Here is a 14890-nt window from a genome sequence, read left to right as displayed (position 1 = left end):
TAAAGTGCTGTGCAAATGTGTATATTACCATAGAAAGGGAGCAAAAGGGACCATCCGCCATCTGCCTGGCTCTCTTCTGTGGGCTTCATACACACTAACTCATTTGCTAACAAGGAAACCAAAACTCAGTCGCTAGCCCAAGGTCACACAAGTTGTAAAGGGCAGATCTGGGGTTTCCATAAGCAGCCCGTCCCCAGGAACCAGGCTCTTATCCAACACTGAATTGTCCACCTTTCACTTACACATGTGTTCCAGATACAACCGGGGGAAAGAGGCCTAGAATGCTAGATTTGGTAAGATTGCTTTCTGTTTTACTAACGCAGGTGCCTGATACATATCTGCATAAAAAGGAGCTAAAAGAATATATGCTAGGGGCTGTAAGAAGGTTCATCAAGTAGAAGCACTTACATAGAGGCCTGACAACCTGAGTTTGGTCCCTGGATCATATCAGATAGCCGAAAAGTGACTCCTGAGAGCTGACCTCTGACTTCTACACATGTGCCGTGACACACAGGCACCTGGGCTCACCCATGCATGCTCTCATACAAATACGATGTCATAAGAAAAAAATCTAGTGGCCTCGAGATACAGCCCAGCCAGGACAGTTCTTACCTTGCATGCACAAAGCCCTGGGTTCAATGCCCAGCACCACACTAACCGAATGTGGTGGTGCACACCTGTACATAACCCATCCCTAGGGAGACAGAGGAGGAGGATCAGAAGTTCAAGGTTGGGCTGGGGCTGTATCTCAGTGACAGCGTTCCTGCTTAGTTTGGGTGAAGCCCTAGGTTTAATCTGAAATACTTCCAGGGGAGGGGGGCAAGTTCAAGGTCCTCAGCTATACAGTGATTTTGAAGTCAGCTACATTTGAAAACCCTATCTGAAAATACAAAAACCAAACAGAAAAGAAAAAAATATCTCATGCACACAAGCAACTTGTCCCTTGTACCTCATGACCCCATCCTTCAGGAAATCTACCAGTCAACTCTGTACTGTCTGTCATACACCCAGAACCCCCCATGCCTGCCGCTCACAATCCACACCCAGCACAGCAGCCAGAAGAGCAGCATCTTTAAAAACAGTCACACGTCATGATAGGATCCAGAAGAAGCTGTGGGGTGACTCTGTCTCTCACAGAAACAAACAAACAAACAAACAAGCCTATATTAATACAAACTAAGAAAGTGCAATGTCACCAGGTAATATAACCTTAAGGACCTAGTACCAGGAATGTCATCACCCAACACGTGACTTAGAAGCTCAGCAAATCCTGTTTCATCCCTACTGTAGCTCCCCTTTGCTGAGAGTCAGAACCTATAGCCGCCAGGTCCTCCGGAACCAGAGCCCACCCCCTACCCTTCTCCCCCCACACCGTTTGCTTCAGCTCCATGGGCTTCCTGGACACGGCTCAAACACACCGAGCTCTCTCTCTCTCGCTCTCTCTCTCTCTCTCTCTCTCTCTCTCTCTCTCTCTCTCTCTCTCCAGGGTTTCTGCACCGGTGTTGCTTTTCCCCACGACACTTGTCCCATTCTAGTATGCTATACAATTCAAGATGCTGACTGCTATTTCCTATCTCCCGCTGACCTTAGAGGAACTCCAGCAGGGCAGAGATGTCTGTCCACATCATTCCCTGTTTCATTTGCCCCAATCTCTCCATAAATGTGTGATGGGTGCTCCCTGAATCCTATAAGAATCCAATTTAAAACCACCTGTTGGGGCTGGAGAGATGGCTCAGTGGTTAAGAGCACTGCCTGCTCTACCAAAGGACCTGGGTTCGATTCCCAGCACCCAAATGGTGGCTTACAGTTATCTGTAACTCCACTTCCAGGGGACCCAACACTCTCACCCAAACATACATGCAGCAAAACACCAATGTGTATAAAATTAAAAAAAAAAAAATTGTTGATGGGACTGTCCAGTAGGATACGCTGAGGTTGCAGGCGATAATACCAACCCTGGGTCTATGAGATTGTCGATTCTGTCTCTGGGTAGCAGTTTTCCTCTGGAAGTGTGCCGGGCCCGGGCTTTCTCGCTGCCTCCTGCAATAAAATCATGATTACATTAGAGCAGATAGACATGAGCTAGGCCTCCATCTCACCACATGCTAGGAACACATACAATGCTCCGCTCCAAACATGGCGCTTTAAAAAAGGTTCAGTGGGCCGGTGGTGGTGCACTCCTTTAATCCCAGTACTCAGGAGGCAGAGGCAGATGGATCTCTGTGAGTTCAAGGCCAGCCTGCTCTACAGAGAGTTCCAGGACAGCCAGGGGTACACAGAGAAACCCTGTCTGGAAAAAAAACCAAATAAATAAATAAATAACAAAAGGAAAAATACAAAAGGTTCTGTGAGAAAAGGGCTAATTCTTTTTTGTACATCACTCAATATACCAGATGTCAGTTTTATGCAGTAAATAAACTGAGTTTTTAAGTGGCATATGCATAAAACACACACACACACACACACACACACACACACACACACACGCACGCACGCACGCACACACACGGATCTGGGGAGATGGTTCAGTCAATAAGTTCCCGCCATGCAGGCATGAGGACCTGAGTTTGGGTCTCCAGCATCTGTGTAAAGCCAGGCACTGTAGCATGACCTCTAACCCCACACCAATGGGCTGATACATCCTGGAGCTCACTGGCAAGGCAGCCTATCTGAAGTGATGAACTCTAGGTTCAGTGGAAGACTCTGTCTCAAAAACTAAGGTGGACAGTGACAGAGAAAGAGACGATGTTAACCTCTAGCCTCCACACACAAATATGCATGTGCACCATTCCCCCTCATGTGTGTGTGTGCATGTGTATGTGAGCGCTCGCACATATACACACATACATACACCAGATGTACATGTGCATACGCACACACACTAATCTATCCCTGATCCTCGAGGATATATCATACATGTTCTAAATTCACTAGTAACTGTCCAAAGGGGTGGCATGCTATTTTCCTTAGAATTCTGACACTACAATATCATCTCATTGCCCCACATGTACTAAACATGTACATGCACCACACTGTATGTGTGAACATCCCTATTCTGCCTTTGGACCTTTTGGACATCCCCTCCATGCTTGGCATGTGCAGACTTGCGGAAAGGTGCCATCAGGTCTGCACACGAGAAAGGTGAAACCCCGCCACAGTGATTACCAGGTCCCCTTGGAAATATCTTGACTCAGAGATGATCTTCTGTGGTTCCCAACACTGCCCAAATCTTGACAAAATTACACTAACCCAAGAGCAGGGCAGCTGCTCCAGTCGGATTTCTTGAAGCCAAAGGAACACCCAAGGCTCACCACCCAGCCTGCAAGCCAAGACATCTGTGATGAGTGTCTGTCTACCGCTGGCTCTGAGCAAGCCACAGGAACGGAGTGGGAGACGCATCAAGCTGCCAGAAAAATGCTTTTTACTGTTGCCCACAAACGTATCTTAACACAGCCTCTGCCTAATAAAACAGTCAACAATTTTAAGAGTACCATCTCTTTGTTGATTGAGATAAGAAATTATGTTCATACCCATTTCAAACAAGCTTCTAAATAACCCTTATTTTTCAAATCAGGGATCTTGGCTTGGCTGCAAGAATACTTTATTCATTCTCTCTCTCTCTCTCTCTCTCTCTCTCTCTCTCTCTCTCTCTCTTTCTCTCTCTCTTTTTTGGCTTTTTGAGACTAGGTTTCTCTGAGTAATATTCCTGGCAGTCCTGGAACTTTAGGCTAGCCTCGAATTCACAGAGATCCACCTGCCTCTGTGTGGTGATATCATGTTCCCCAAAATATTGTGCACCCTAATAAACTTATCTGGGGTCAGAGAACAGATCAGCCACTAGATACAAAGGCCAGAAAATGGTGGCACACACGCCTTTAATCCTATCACTTGGGAGGCAGAGATCCATCCGGATCTCTGTGAGTTCAAAGCCACACTGGAAACAGCCAGGGATGGTGACTCACACCTTTAATCCCAGAAAGTAAGTCTTTAATCCCAGGAAGTGATGGCAGAAAGCAGAAAGGTATAAGGCGTGAAAACCAGGAACTAGAGCTGGTTAAGCTTTCAGGCTTTCGAGAAGCAGTTCAGCTGAGATCCGTTCTCAATGAGGACTTAGAGGCTTCCAGTCTGAGGAAACAGGATCAGCTGAAGAACTGTCAAGGTGAGAAAGCTGTGGCTTGTTCTGCTTCTCTGATCTTCTGGCATTCACCCCAATACCAGGCCCTGGGTTTGTTTTTATTAACAAGACCTTTTAAGATTTGTGCTACACCTCTGCCTCCCAGGTGCTGGAATTAAAGGCGTGGGCCACCACCGCCCGGCTCACAGAAAATTCTTAAATCTACTTTTAGGTTACCAAGAAAACTATATCACAAATTATTTCTTTTTTCAAAATGAGTTAGTTGCTAGATAGTAAGATTAAAATTGCCTTTTCTCTTTTCCCAACTACTGGTCAAGTCCCTAATGAGGTGTGTTTGGGGTGGGGAAAGGGATGAAGGCATTACAAAGAACAGAAGTTCTAGGGGATGCGACCTTGATTCGGGTGTTGGTATGTGGGTCAACCTCATACTTTAATGCAGCGTATTGCGCACACTAATTTACTTCAATATTGAAAAACAAACATAAGGACTGTCCATGTGATTTTTTAAATAAAGAAAGCCAGACTTGAGCAAAGGCCTTTGGAGGGTGGGTGACACAGTGATCATTAACGGGCCAGCACTTGAAGAGCCCAAGGTGGGAGGTGGGTGAGAAAGAGCAGAGAGAGGGAGAGGATACTTAAGACAGTAGCCCTCCTCCTCAGTTCTCTCTGCAGTTTGACTCAGTCTGTTAGGCAGCTAGTACTATTCGGGTTTCAGAAGGAGCCACAGGTAGTGTGCATGTGTTCAAGACAGGGTCTCATGTGGTTTGGCTGGCCTCCAATTTGCTAGAGCCATGGCTTCCCATGAGCTCTGCCTCTTCCTGCTTCTCCTTCCCGTGTCAGGATTACAGACCTATTCCCCCATGCCTGGTTCCTCTGTAGAAAACTGAAACCATATGACAGCACAATGGAGCACCTTAGTTTTCCAAAAATTGTTCTTCAAATTTTATATTAGCTCGATAAGTCAGTTCAGACCTGTGGTCCCAGTAAGGATTGTTCCAGACTACCCTGGCTATAGAGTAAGATTTCATTTTAATATAAATTAACGAACAAACTTCATTCCCACGGACTCTGTGATGGAAAATCTTGACATTTCCCTTAAGGCCGTTCTTATTAAGCTCTCATCGTGTGCAATTCATTAAATCACATGGATCCTAAGATTCACGCAAGTCCACACGTTAGCATCGCTGAAACGTGGAAACATTTCACAGCAGGATTCCAGCACCTTTCAAAGGCCGACTGCCAGGTGCCTGCCTCTGCGTACACCGATGATGTCACTTCAACCACGGGACACTCGCTGCTGATCACCAGGAGTGGAGTTTGTCTTCCATTTTTAAATGTCTTTAAAAAACGAAAAACAAAAGCCCCCTGCCTCAACTACCAAAGCCATCTGAAGATGCTTACCTCCATAAAGATATCCCCCAGGATAAAAACAAAGCACTTCTACATTTATCAAAACACTTGCAGCCCTTCGATGAGTGTGGGTTCATGAAAATACTTGGTTCTGGCTATTATGAAAGCACCACGGGAGTAATCCATTCTCTGCCTACAGAAATGACCAAGTCACTGTAATCGTCTGGGCTGGGGTGTGTGTGTGTGTGTGTGTGTGTGTATGTGTGTGTGTGTGTGTGTGTGTGTGGTGGCTGAGGGGGGGATCAAAGACAGTAAAGCCAGAGAAGAAACCTTTCAGGATGTGGACAGAGGCGAGAAAATGAGAAAGAGCCCCAGAGTCACCCGATACCCAGTCTTGCAAGTGTCACCTTCTTGCTAATGAAAAACTTCAAGGGGTACCTAAGAAAAACCCCAAACACCTGCCCCTGCTCCATTTAAAACTCAATAGAAACTGCATTAATTTAAAAGTCAGACGTCTCAATTCTACCATGGGAACAAAAAATGAAAAACAAGAAAAGAGGTGGGGGACAAGTCGGATTCCCTAACCATCAACAGTCACCTGCCAAGTCACTCTACAGTGCTCAGAGCCAAACTACGGAGAAATGTCCAGACCAACGTGCACAAAACGCCCGCACAGCACAAAAGCATTGTGCTACTAAAGTGATTTGGAGTCATCCAAAGGTGTGCTAAAAATGTATGCTGAGCGGGATTATTTATGGGTGATTTTTTCCCTTGATACTTCATTTTCCAAATTTTCTATAAGTATGTGTTAATATGGTTTAATAATTTAACATAAATTCATACATCCTGATATAATGTCCACTTATCATTCTCATGGCAGAACAATTCCAGGCAAAACCAGGAAGGCTGAAGTCATCCTCTCTCCCAGCCCATCCCCCCCTCTTCCCCTGCCAGCCTGCTCAGTCCTCTCCTGCTGGAGAACAGCCTCTCCCTGCAGCTCACCAGAGCAGACCACCCACCCTCAGCAGGTCCATACTGCCAGACTTTGGATCCCTCTTGATAGGAAGCCATCTGTCCTAATGGCCCAGGAAACCCTCAACTGATCAAACCCAAGCGATGATGGGTGTAACCATGGAGTTACCTCTTTCAACAGAACAGGTTTTTACTTTGGCAAATATGTGGGTATTTTTTCTAGAGACAGGTTATTCATTTACATCTTTGTTTATTCTTTTTTAGGGTAGAGATGTGGATAGGCTGGGAATCGAACTCTGAGCGTTATGCTAAAGGATGCACACCATCACTGAGCCACAAACCCAGCTTCTCTAGAGACAATTCCTTGTAAAGTGCTGTCCAGCCTTTTGGCACTGGGACAAGACACTATCATCTACGAAGTTCCTTGAGAATATATAAACTGAGTTACCAAAAACCCCCTCGGGTTTTAAGTAAGTTTATGATTTTGTGATGGGCCACACTTGTGGCTGTCCTCGGCCACAGAGGGCTGCGGTTTGCTCATTCCCATAGCGCTCCAAGAGTGTGAATCACAGCCATCTTCATGGGAAGGACTTCACTCGCTTTGGCTATAGTAAAAAGCCAGAGACCAGTGCACTCCAAACACCTCTATTTCATCTGCTTCTACTGTCGGCTCCCTTTTGCTAACTCTGGATAATCTATTCATTGAAAAAGATGGAAATACGTATTTAACATACTTATCATTCACAGACTCACTCCTAAGTATAAAACTTAGGTACAAACCAGAAAATGAAAGGTTTTCTTTTTTTTTTTTCACCCTGAGCTGAGGACCGAACCCAGGGCCTTGAGCTCTGCCACTGAGCTAATTAATCCCCAACCCGGTTTTTTTTTTTTTTTTTTTTTTTTAGAAGAATTAAAGGATTTAAAGGGAGCAGGATGTAGCAGAGTTAGTGGAGCGCTGGTTCTATCCCCAGCCACGCACAAACTGGGCATGATGGTGCACGCTGTGACCTCAGCACTTGGAAGTAGGAGGATCAGGAGTTCAAGGTCATCGTCCAAGTCCAGTCTACAAGACGTCTAGTTTCAAAAATAAACGATTTAACCAAAGTGCTCAGCAACAAAACTAACATCTGGCACATCTCTCGAAACTTTCTCCGGGACCAACACTGCGGTTCTTTCTTCCCTAACGCCGCAGTACCTTGAGGGGGCCTCCTCGCTGTTCACCTGCCACTAGTCACCTTGAATAAACTCCTTAAAGAAAACAAACACATAGGACACTTTTTATATTTTCCCTTTTCTAATTCCTCCAGCAGATGAAAGCTGTCTTCCAAACATAGTAACACCTAAGAATGCAACAGTCTTCTCAGAGCGCAGCCTCTACCTGAGAGGACACTGGGGAGAATTAGTTTTTAACGAGGGCTAGAAAATCCACGTTGCTCCTTCTACAGTGACTACCAGTAACAGACTACGGATCCTACTTTGTAGCTGGGAATGGAAACACACGACTGTAATCTTAGTGTTTGGGAGACTGCGGCGAGAGAATCATGAGTTCAAGATCAGCCTGGGGTACACATCAGGCTGTAAGGCAGACAGACAGACAGACAAGGTTGTTATTTACCAGGCGTAAAAAGGGACCACGAGACACAACTTCCTCTTAGAGGAAGAGGATTGGAAAGATGGAGCAAGTTCAGCAGGCCTGCCAGAGAGAAATGTGCGGAAGCGGGGAGGGCACGGGTGGAGTCGGCTTTTAAGGATCACCTTGCGCATGCGCATAGGGGCTTATGTAGGCATGCTAAGCATTTTGCCTGAATGCTGACAGCGCATGCGCGGCCATGGGCCTCGGGAGGCAGCTAGCGTGTTGGGAATGACAGCAAGGGTGCTTACCTAGTCTTACGTACTGGGCTCGTTCATGAAGTTGACTCACGAGAGCTTTCATCTGCTCATAGTTCTCCTGGAACAGAAGCACAGAGGGAGGAAGACCAGAAGTCATGACTCTTTCACCAAAGCAGGCGTCAAGAAACACACCGCGGGAGCCGGAGAGGCGGCTCAGCTGTTTAGAGCACCTGTGCTCTTGCAGAGGACGCGGGTTCGGTTCCCAGCACCCACAGGGCAGCTCAAAGCCACCTGTAGCTCCAGGAGATCCGACACCCTGACCTCAACAGGCTCCTACAAGCTCAGGGCACATAAATTTACCCAGGCGTGCGCACACACAGACAGACAGACAGACAGACAGACACACACACACACACACACACACACACACACACACTACATAAATACTAAAAAACAGTCAAGGGCTGAGAGTGTGGCCAGAGGTGGAGAACTTGCCCAGGACATGTGAAGCAGCCCTGGGTCCAACCCCATACTGCAAAAAAAGGAAAGAAAAGTACCAACCTATGCCATCTTTGTGTGACCTCCCCACCACCCCACCTTCGTGGCCATCCTGTAGAAAGACGAATTTTGCCCTCTTGTACAGCTGTTTTAGATCCCTGGCCCCTCTGACCCACCTCTCCAAGTCAGCCCGGTTTTCAGTCCTAACCATGGTTACTTCATTGCAGTGCTGTTCTGGCCACTCCTGCTCTCTTTCTTCTTTAAACATCTACTGAATTTAATTGGTATTCACTTGCTGCTCTCCCTCCCCTCTCCCTCCCCTCTCCCCCCCGCCCTCCGGTTTTTTGAAACAGTGTTTCTCTATGTAGCCCTGGCTGGCCTGGAACTCAGAGATCCACCCGCTCCCGCCTCCAGAGTGCAGACATTAAAGGCATGGGCCACCACTGCCCAGCTGTTCCCCTGCCTCTGGGGAGGGGCTGTTTTCCCATTTCAGGAACGGCTTTTGTTGCTGTTGCTGTTGTTTGGGACAGGGTCTCACATAGCCCAGGCTGGCCTAAGCTCATCACATGCCTGGGAATGACACTGAGCCTCATTCAGACTTTCCAGCCTCTGCCACCCAAGTGCAAACGTTACAGTGTGCACCGCCACGTCCTGCTTTGATAGCATCCTTTGTAAGGGTCAGAAGCCATCTGTTTTGTTGACCACCTATCTCGTCCCTACCATCATCAGTCACTATCCTGAGATTTTAACCCCTGCTATTGTTGATAAGGATATACTTAAAAACAAGGTTCAGTGGCAGGGGTGGGGTGGAGGAGGGTGGGGGCGGGAGGATGGAGAAACCAGGAAGAGGTAGATGAAGCATGGGGGAGGGACGCCTCGTGTCTAACATTTTAAAAACAGTCAGAGCGGTAGAAGCAGGAGAATCCAGAGTTTAAGGTCACACTCAACTACAGTCAGGTTGAAGCCAGCCTGAGCTATATGAGATCCTGTCTCAAAACAATAAAAAATTAAACTGAAAAAAAAATTGAAAGGTAACGATAAGAATGAAACTATATGCCTGCACAAGCTTGGTTATCTTCTGAGTGGCTCAGATGAAAATATTAATCTTAAGCAGAAAAAGATCAGGGAGACATATAACAAGCTTCCTTTGGGGCCACCAACCAGCTCCCAAATCATGACAGGGAAACAGTACTTGAATGCTCAGCCTTATCTTCCCTCTTGTTTTAATCTGTTTCTCTTTATCTATGTTTTGCCTCGGGGCTGTTTACCTTTCTTTCCTTCTGTATATCTTACTTTCCTGATTCCTCTGTGTCCGCCTGGCAGCTGCCTGGCTCCTGACTCCGGTCCCCATCCTTCTCTATCTCTCTCATTCTCTTCATTCTTCCCTTCCCCTCTTCTCTCGAGCCTAGATTCCTCCTCCTATGTATCCTCTCTGCCCACCAGCCCCGCCTATCCCTCTCCTGCCTAGCTATTGGCCAGTCAGCTTTTTATTAGCCCAATCAGGGGCCTTAGGCAGGTAAGATGAAACAGCAATACATCTTTTCATAATTAAACTGCAGCATAAACAAATGTAACACATCTTTGCCTAGTTAAAATAATATTCCACAATAGGGACACTTTTCACCCTCCTGCATTTTCAAATTTTGTTCACTCAGCGTAGTACTTTAGGACAATATTTACGCAGCTAGTTATTTTGTCCTGCTAAGACATTTTGCTCCCCATGATGTGATTTCCATCTCTGCTTAGTTATTTATAGTGCTAGAATGCTAGCTGGCTTCCCAGCTTTACAGCAGGCAGGGTGCAAGCCTAGGGCCTTTTCTACCCAACAGCCCTGCACACTACCTCCCTTCCAAGCCCACGTCCTGCACCCTAAGGGCCTGCTGGGAACTTAGCTCAAGAAGTTGTCCGGAACAGTCTCTCCTCATGGACTCCTACTATGGGCTTATTGGAAAACTAGAAAATGGAAGGATGGATGGATAGATGGATGAAAACTGATGCCTGGCCTGCTCCTATAGTCTGTTGGGGGTTGCAGGTCTAGCCTAAGTGTTAGAGCTTTGAAGTTCCTTGGGTGATCCTAACCTGCAACTCAAATGGGAGAAACAGCAATCACAGTTCTGAGGCTTGACTCATGGAGGCTACTGGGAAGGTAGTATGTGGTAAACCCCTCTTCCGCACAGGACTCTTCTTCTCTGTCTAGTACTTGCTGGTAGTAACACGAGGCGGGGAAATCCAAACAGAAGTTCTGCTATTATTAAACCCAGGAGACCGACCGCCTTTATTCCCACTGAAGCAAGAAATTGAATGCCCAGAGCATGTCAATTCCACCAGTCGCCAAGAGGTGGCACTAAGGCTTGTCAGTTCCACCAGTCGCCAAGGGGTGGCACTAGAGCTTGTCAGTTCCACCAGTCGCCAAGAGGTGGCACTAGAGCTTGTCAGTTCCACCAGTCGCCAAGAGGTGGCACTAGAGCTTGTCAGTTCCACCAGTCGCCAAGGGGTGGCACTAGAGCTTGTCAGTTCCACCAGTCGCCAAGAGGTGGCACTAGAGCTTGTCAGTTCCACCAGTCGCCAAGAGGTGGCACTAGAGTAGTGTCACCTGGAATGCTTGAAGGCACACAGAGCTGCCTTTTCAGAAGCTCCTGTGTCTGGAACTCTCCGGAACGGTCCGTCATCTGAGAGAGCCCTAGCATAGGACAAGCCTCATGTGCACAAACCAAACAGTGGCAGACGGGGGCTCGGGGCAGTGCATCCAAAGGCAGTCTCCCTATCTGCCATGGAGCCTAATCTCTTACGATTTTTGCAAACCACAGACACTAAAGTGCGGAGCTGATGAGACCAGCTCACACACATGCAGGGAAACCTGGGCCCCCGTCACAGTTCCCCAGACCTGAGGTACAATCTCTGCACCGACATGCAGCCCAATCCAGAGCAGAGTCAATCTAAAGGAAAGCTAGATGGCCTTTAGATCAGAGGTTCTCAACCTGTGGGTCATGACCCCCTTGAGGGGGGGCCAAATGACCCTTTCCCAGGAGTCACCTAAGACCATCGGAAAACACAGATCTTTATATTATGGTTCATAACAGTAGCAAAAATTACAGTTACAAAGTAGCAATGGAAATAATTGTATGGTTCGGGGGCCACCACGACACGAGGAACTGCATGGATTAAAGGGTCGCAGCGTTAGGAAGGTTGAGAACCACTGCTCTGGATCTTGACCTTAGCTTAGCCAGCCTCTCATTAAGAAACACGGAAAAGGGGCCAGGCACAGTGAGGGTGCTGGGGATGCTGTGGCAAGATAAGGAATTCAAAGCCAGCCTGGGCTACATCATGAAAACTTGCCTGGAAAAAAATAATAAAGCTAAGTTTCTTAAAAAGGGGAAGCTCGTTCTTTGCCAAGGTCTTCTGAAGTGCTTGGTAGACGTGGGAGACGTGAAAGCAGGAAAAACAGGGATGCTCTGTGTAAGGAAATTGGGGCAGAGAGCAGGGACCGAGACCAGGGCATGGGAATATTATGCAACCTCTGTACACCCTCTCTTACCCTTGGCAGCCTTCTGTTATCTCCCTTTTACGGGTGTGTTTGCCTCAGAGTTGCTGCTTATAAGTGGAGGGCACAGGAGATGAGACACTGTTTATTGTTTTATGGTTGTTTTGATTTCTTTTAGATTTACGTGTTTCTTTCTTTTGTGTGAGATGCTTGTATGTACGTGCACCACACATATGCCTGGTGCCCTCGGAGATCAGCAGAGGGTGTAAGCTCTCCCAGAACTGGAGTTACTTACGGCGGGCTGTGAACCACCCTGTGGGTGCTGGGAACTGAACCCGGGTCCTCTACAGCAAGTGCTCTTAATCGCTGAGCCATCTCTCCAGCCTCTTGTTGTTGTTCTGAGGCAGGATCTTACAGATTCCAGGCTGTCCTGGAATTCATCATGCAGTCACTGCAAGTCAGTGATGATTGTCAACTCCTGATCCTCCTGCCTCCACTTTCCCAAGCGATGGGATTAGAAGCACATACCACCATGCACAGCCTAGGATTTTTTTAACATGTGTTTTGGCTAGCAAATATTTTTTTCATTTCTTACTACAAGGGGCAGAGCACGGCATGGCACATGGAGAGTTAGAGTCAGTTCTGTCCTTCTATCTTCACATAGGTGGGGGACTCAAATGCAGGTCGCAGGCTTATGAGCCACCTTGCTGGCCCCCAGACATTAATTATACGTAATAACGGGTTTCGTTATACTTTCACACACACACATCATGTACTTCGATCACGTTCCCACTCCCCGCTTACCCACCCCACTAGCCTCTCTCTCTCCTCCTCCTCTCCCCGACTAGCCCTCTTGTCCTTCCACAGTGTGGGGGTTGTTGCTGGTCTGTAACTTAATGGGGGCCTCAGCAGAGTTCTTACAGTCGCCCAGGTGAAGGGTTTGTTGACTGAGCATGGGGACCTTACCAGGCTACAGCACTGAGGGAAAATCTCTCCTTATGGCTTTTTCATGCACCATTTGGGCTGACCCCCTCTCCCACCCCCACCCCCTGCCCTCCTCTCCTGCAAACCTTCCCCTCCCCCTCTTATCAAACGTACTCTACTATCCCCTCTTCCTCCCCCCACTTCTCATGGGTCTCCTTCTAGTTTCCTGGGCTCTACACACACTCACTCCCCCACTAACGCACATACATATATCAAAACAGGAACTAGGATCTGAATAAATAAGAACGAGCCTTTTGTTTTCTGACTCTGAGCTTTTTTTACTCAGTACGGTAGTTCCCAGTTCCATCCAATTTCCTGCAAGTTTCATAATTTCATTTTATTTTCATTTACATTTGAATATGCACCATTTACCCTCTCTCTCCACTCACCAGCTGGTGGACACCCAGGTCGATTCCATTTCCTTTCTTGTGACCAGAGCAGCACATGAACGTGTATGAGTAAATCTCTGTGGTGGGGTATGGAGTCCTTCAGGTACATGACCAGGAGCGGTAAAGCTAGCTCATAAGTTAGCTCCATTTTCATTTTTTTTTTTTTTTTTTGAGAAGCCTCCGCACTGATTTCCACAGCCCACTATCGATAAATAAGGGTGCCCTCCCCCCACAACCTCATCAGAACTTACTGCCATTGCTTTCCTTGGCAACAGCCATTCTGGCAATATAAGAGTCTCAAAGGATTTTTGATTTTCATTTCCCTGAGAGCTAAGGATGTTGAACATTTTAAGTATTGAGTGGCCATATGTCTTTCTTCTTTTAAGAACTCTGTCCAATCTCTGGGCCCATTAACACATCTTAAGCAGTGCCCACCACTATTTCCATATTTACTACCAGGGCAGACAGACCCTGCCAGCCGCTGGTCCACATCCATTCTCTCCATCTTCTGGGTGTTTGAATTCCACCTGTACCCCAGGTGACAACATGCCTCAGGAAAAGGAAACAAAGCCTCGCTTCCTTCTGTTAGATGGGTGTGAGCATGTTCCTAATTTTAACCAGTGGGAAAAAAACCAGAAGTTCTGAGGTCTGACTCCTCCCAAGGTTCCTTAAGAAGAAGTCAACCCGGAGCTTGGGAGATACCTCCCTGAGTACAGTATTCGTCTTGTAAGAATGAGAGCCCGGGTTCAACTTCCCAAAGCCCACGTAAAAAAATCCAGGAGTGATGGCGTGCACTTGAGATCCCAGTGCAGGGGAGGTGGGAACAGGCGGATTCCCGGGGCTCACTGGCCAGCTAGCCTAGCCTAACTAGCAAGCTTCAGGGCAGTAAGGGGTCATTGGGAAGGGACAAGTCAGTGACTGAGGAGTTTTAAGGAAGGATATCTGAAGCTGACATCTGGCCTGCATATGCATCTGGAATGCATGGGAACTCTGACAAGTGTGTGAGTGTGTTTGTGCATGTGTATGCATGCGTGTGTGTGTGTGTGTGTGTGTGTGTGTGTGTGTGTGTGTGTGTGGCTGCTGCCTGGCCTGTTTACCTTTCTTCACCGTGGGACTCAGACTAGCACTGTTTGAACAGTCATCCTAAATCCTTCCTCCAGGTTCCACGGTGAGCAAGCTGGGCCTCCCTATCTGTGGTGGTTTACACTGATAGTATCTAGAATTACCTAGAAAGGGAGCCCAAGCAAGCCT

General features: G+C 47.3%; 1 protein-coding gene across 2 annotated transcripts in view; it reads right to left on the bottom strand.

Moving 5' to 3' along the window:
• Mccc2 (methylcrotonoyl-CoA carboxylase 2) overlaps positions 1–14890 on the bottom strand; it is a 70062-nt gene that overhangs the window by 46706 nt on the left and 8466 nt on the right. For both annotated transcript variants that reach the window (XM_037209477.1, XM_028871717.2), the window contains exons 2-3: positions 8339–8405; positions 1956–2040 (exon numbers count right to left, since the gene is read on the bottom strand). In XM_037209477.1, the coding sequence (XP_037065372.1) occupies positions 1956–2040; positions 8339–8405 (152 nt within the window). The remainder of the gene's footprint in view (positions 1–1955; positions 2041–8338; positions 8406–14890) is intronic.

The sequence above is a fragment of the Peromyscus leucopus genome, chromosome 11 (assembly GCF_004664715.2).
Source record: "Peromyscus leucopus breed LL Stock chromosome 11, UCI_PerLeu_2.1, whole genome shotgun sequence".
NCBI classification, from domain to species: Eukaryota; Metazoa; Chordata; class Mammalia; order Rodentia; family Cricetidae; genus Peromyscus; species Peromyscus leucopus.
The sequence above is the reverse complement of the archived record's forward strand: the minus strand, read 5'-3'. Positions and strand labels throughout refer to the sequence as shown.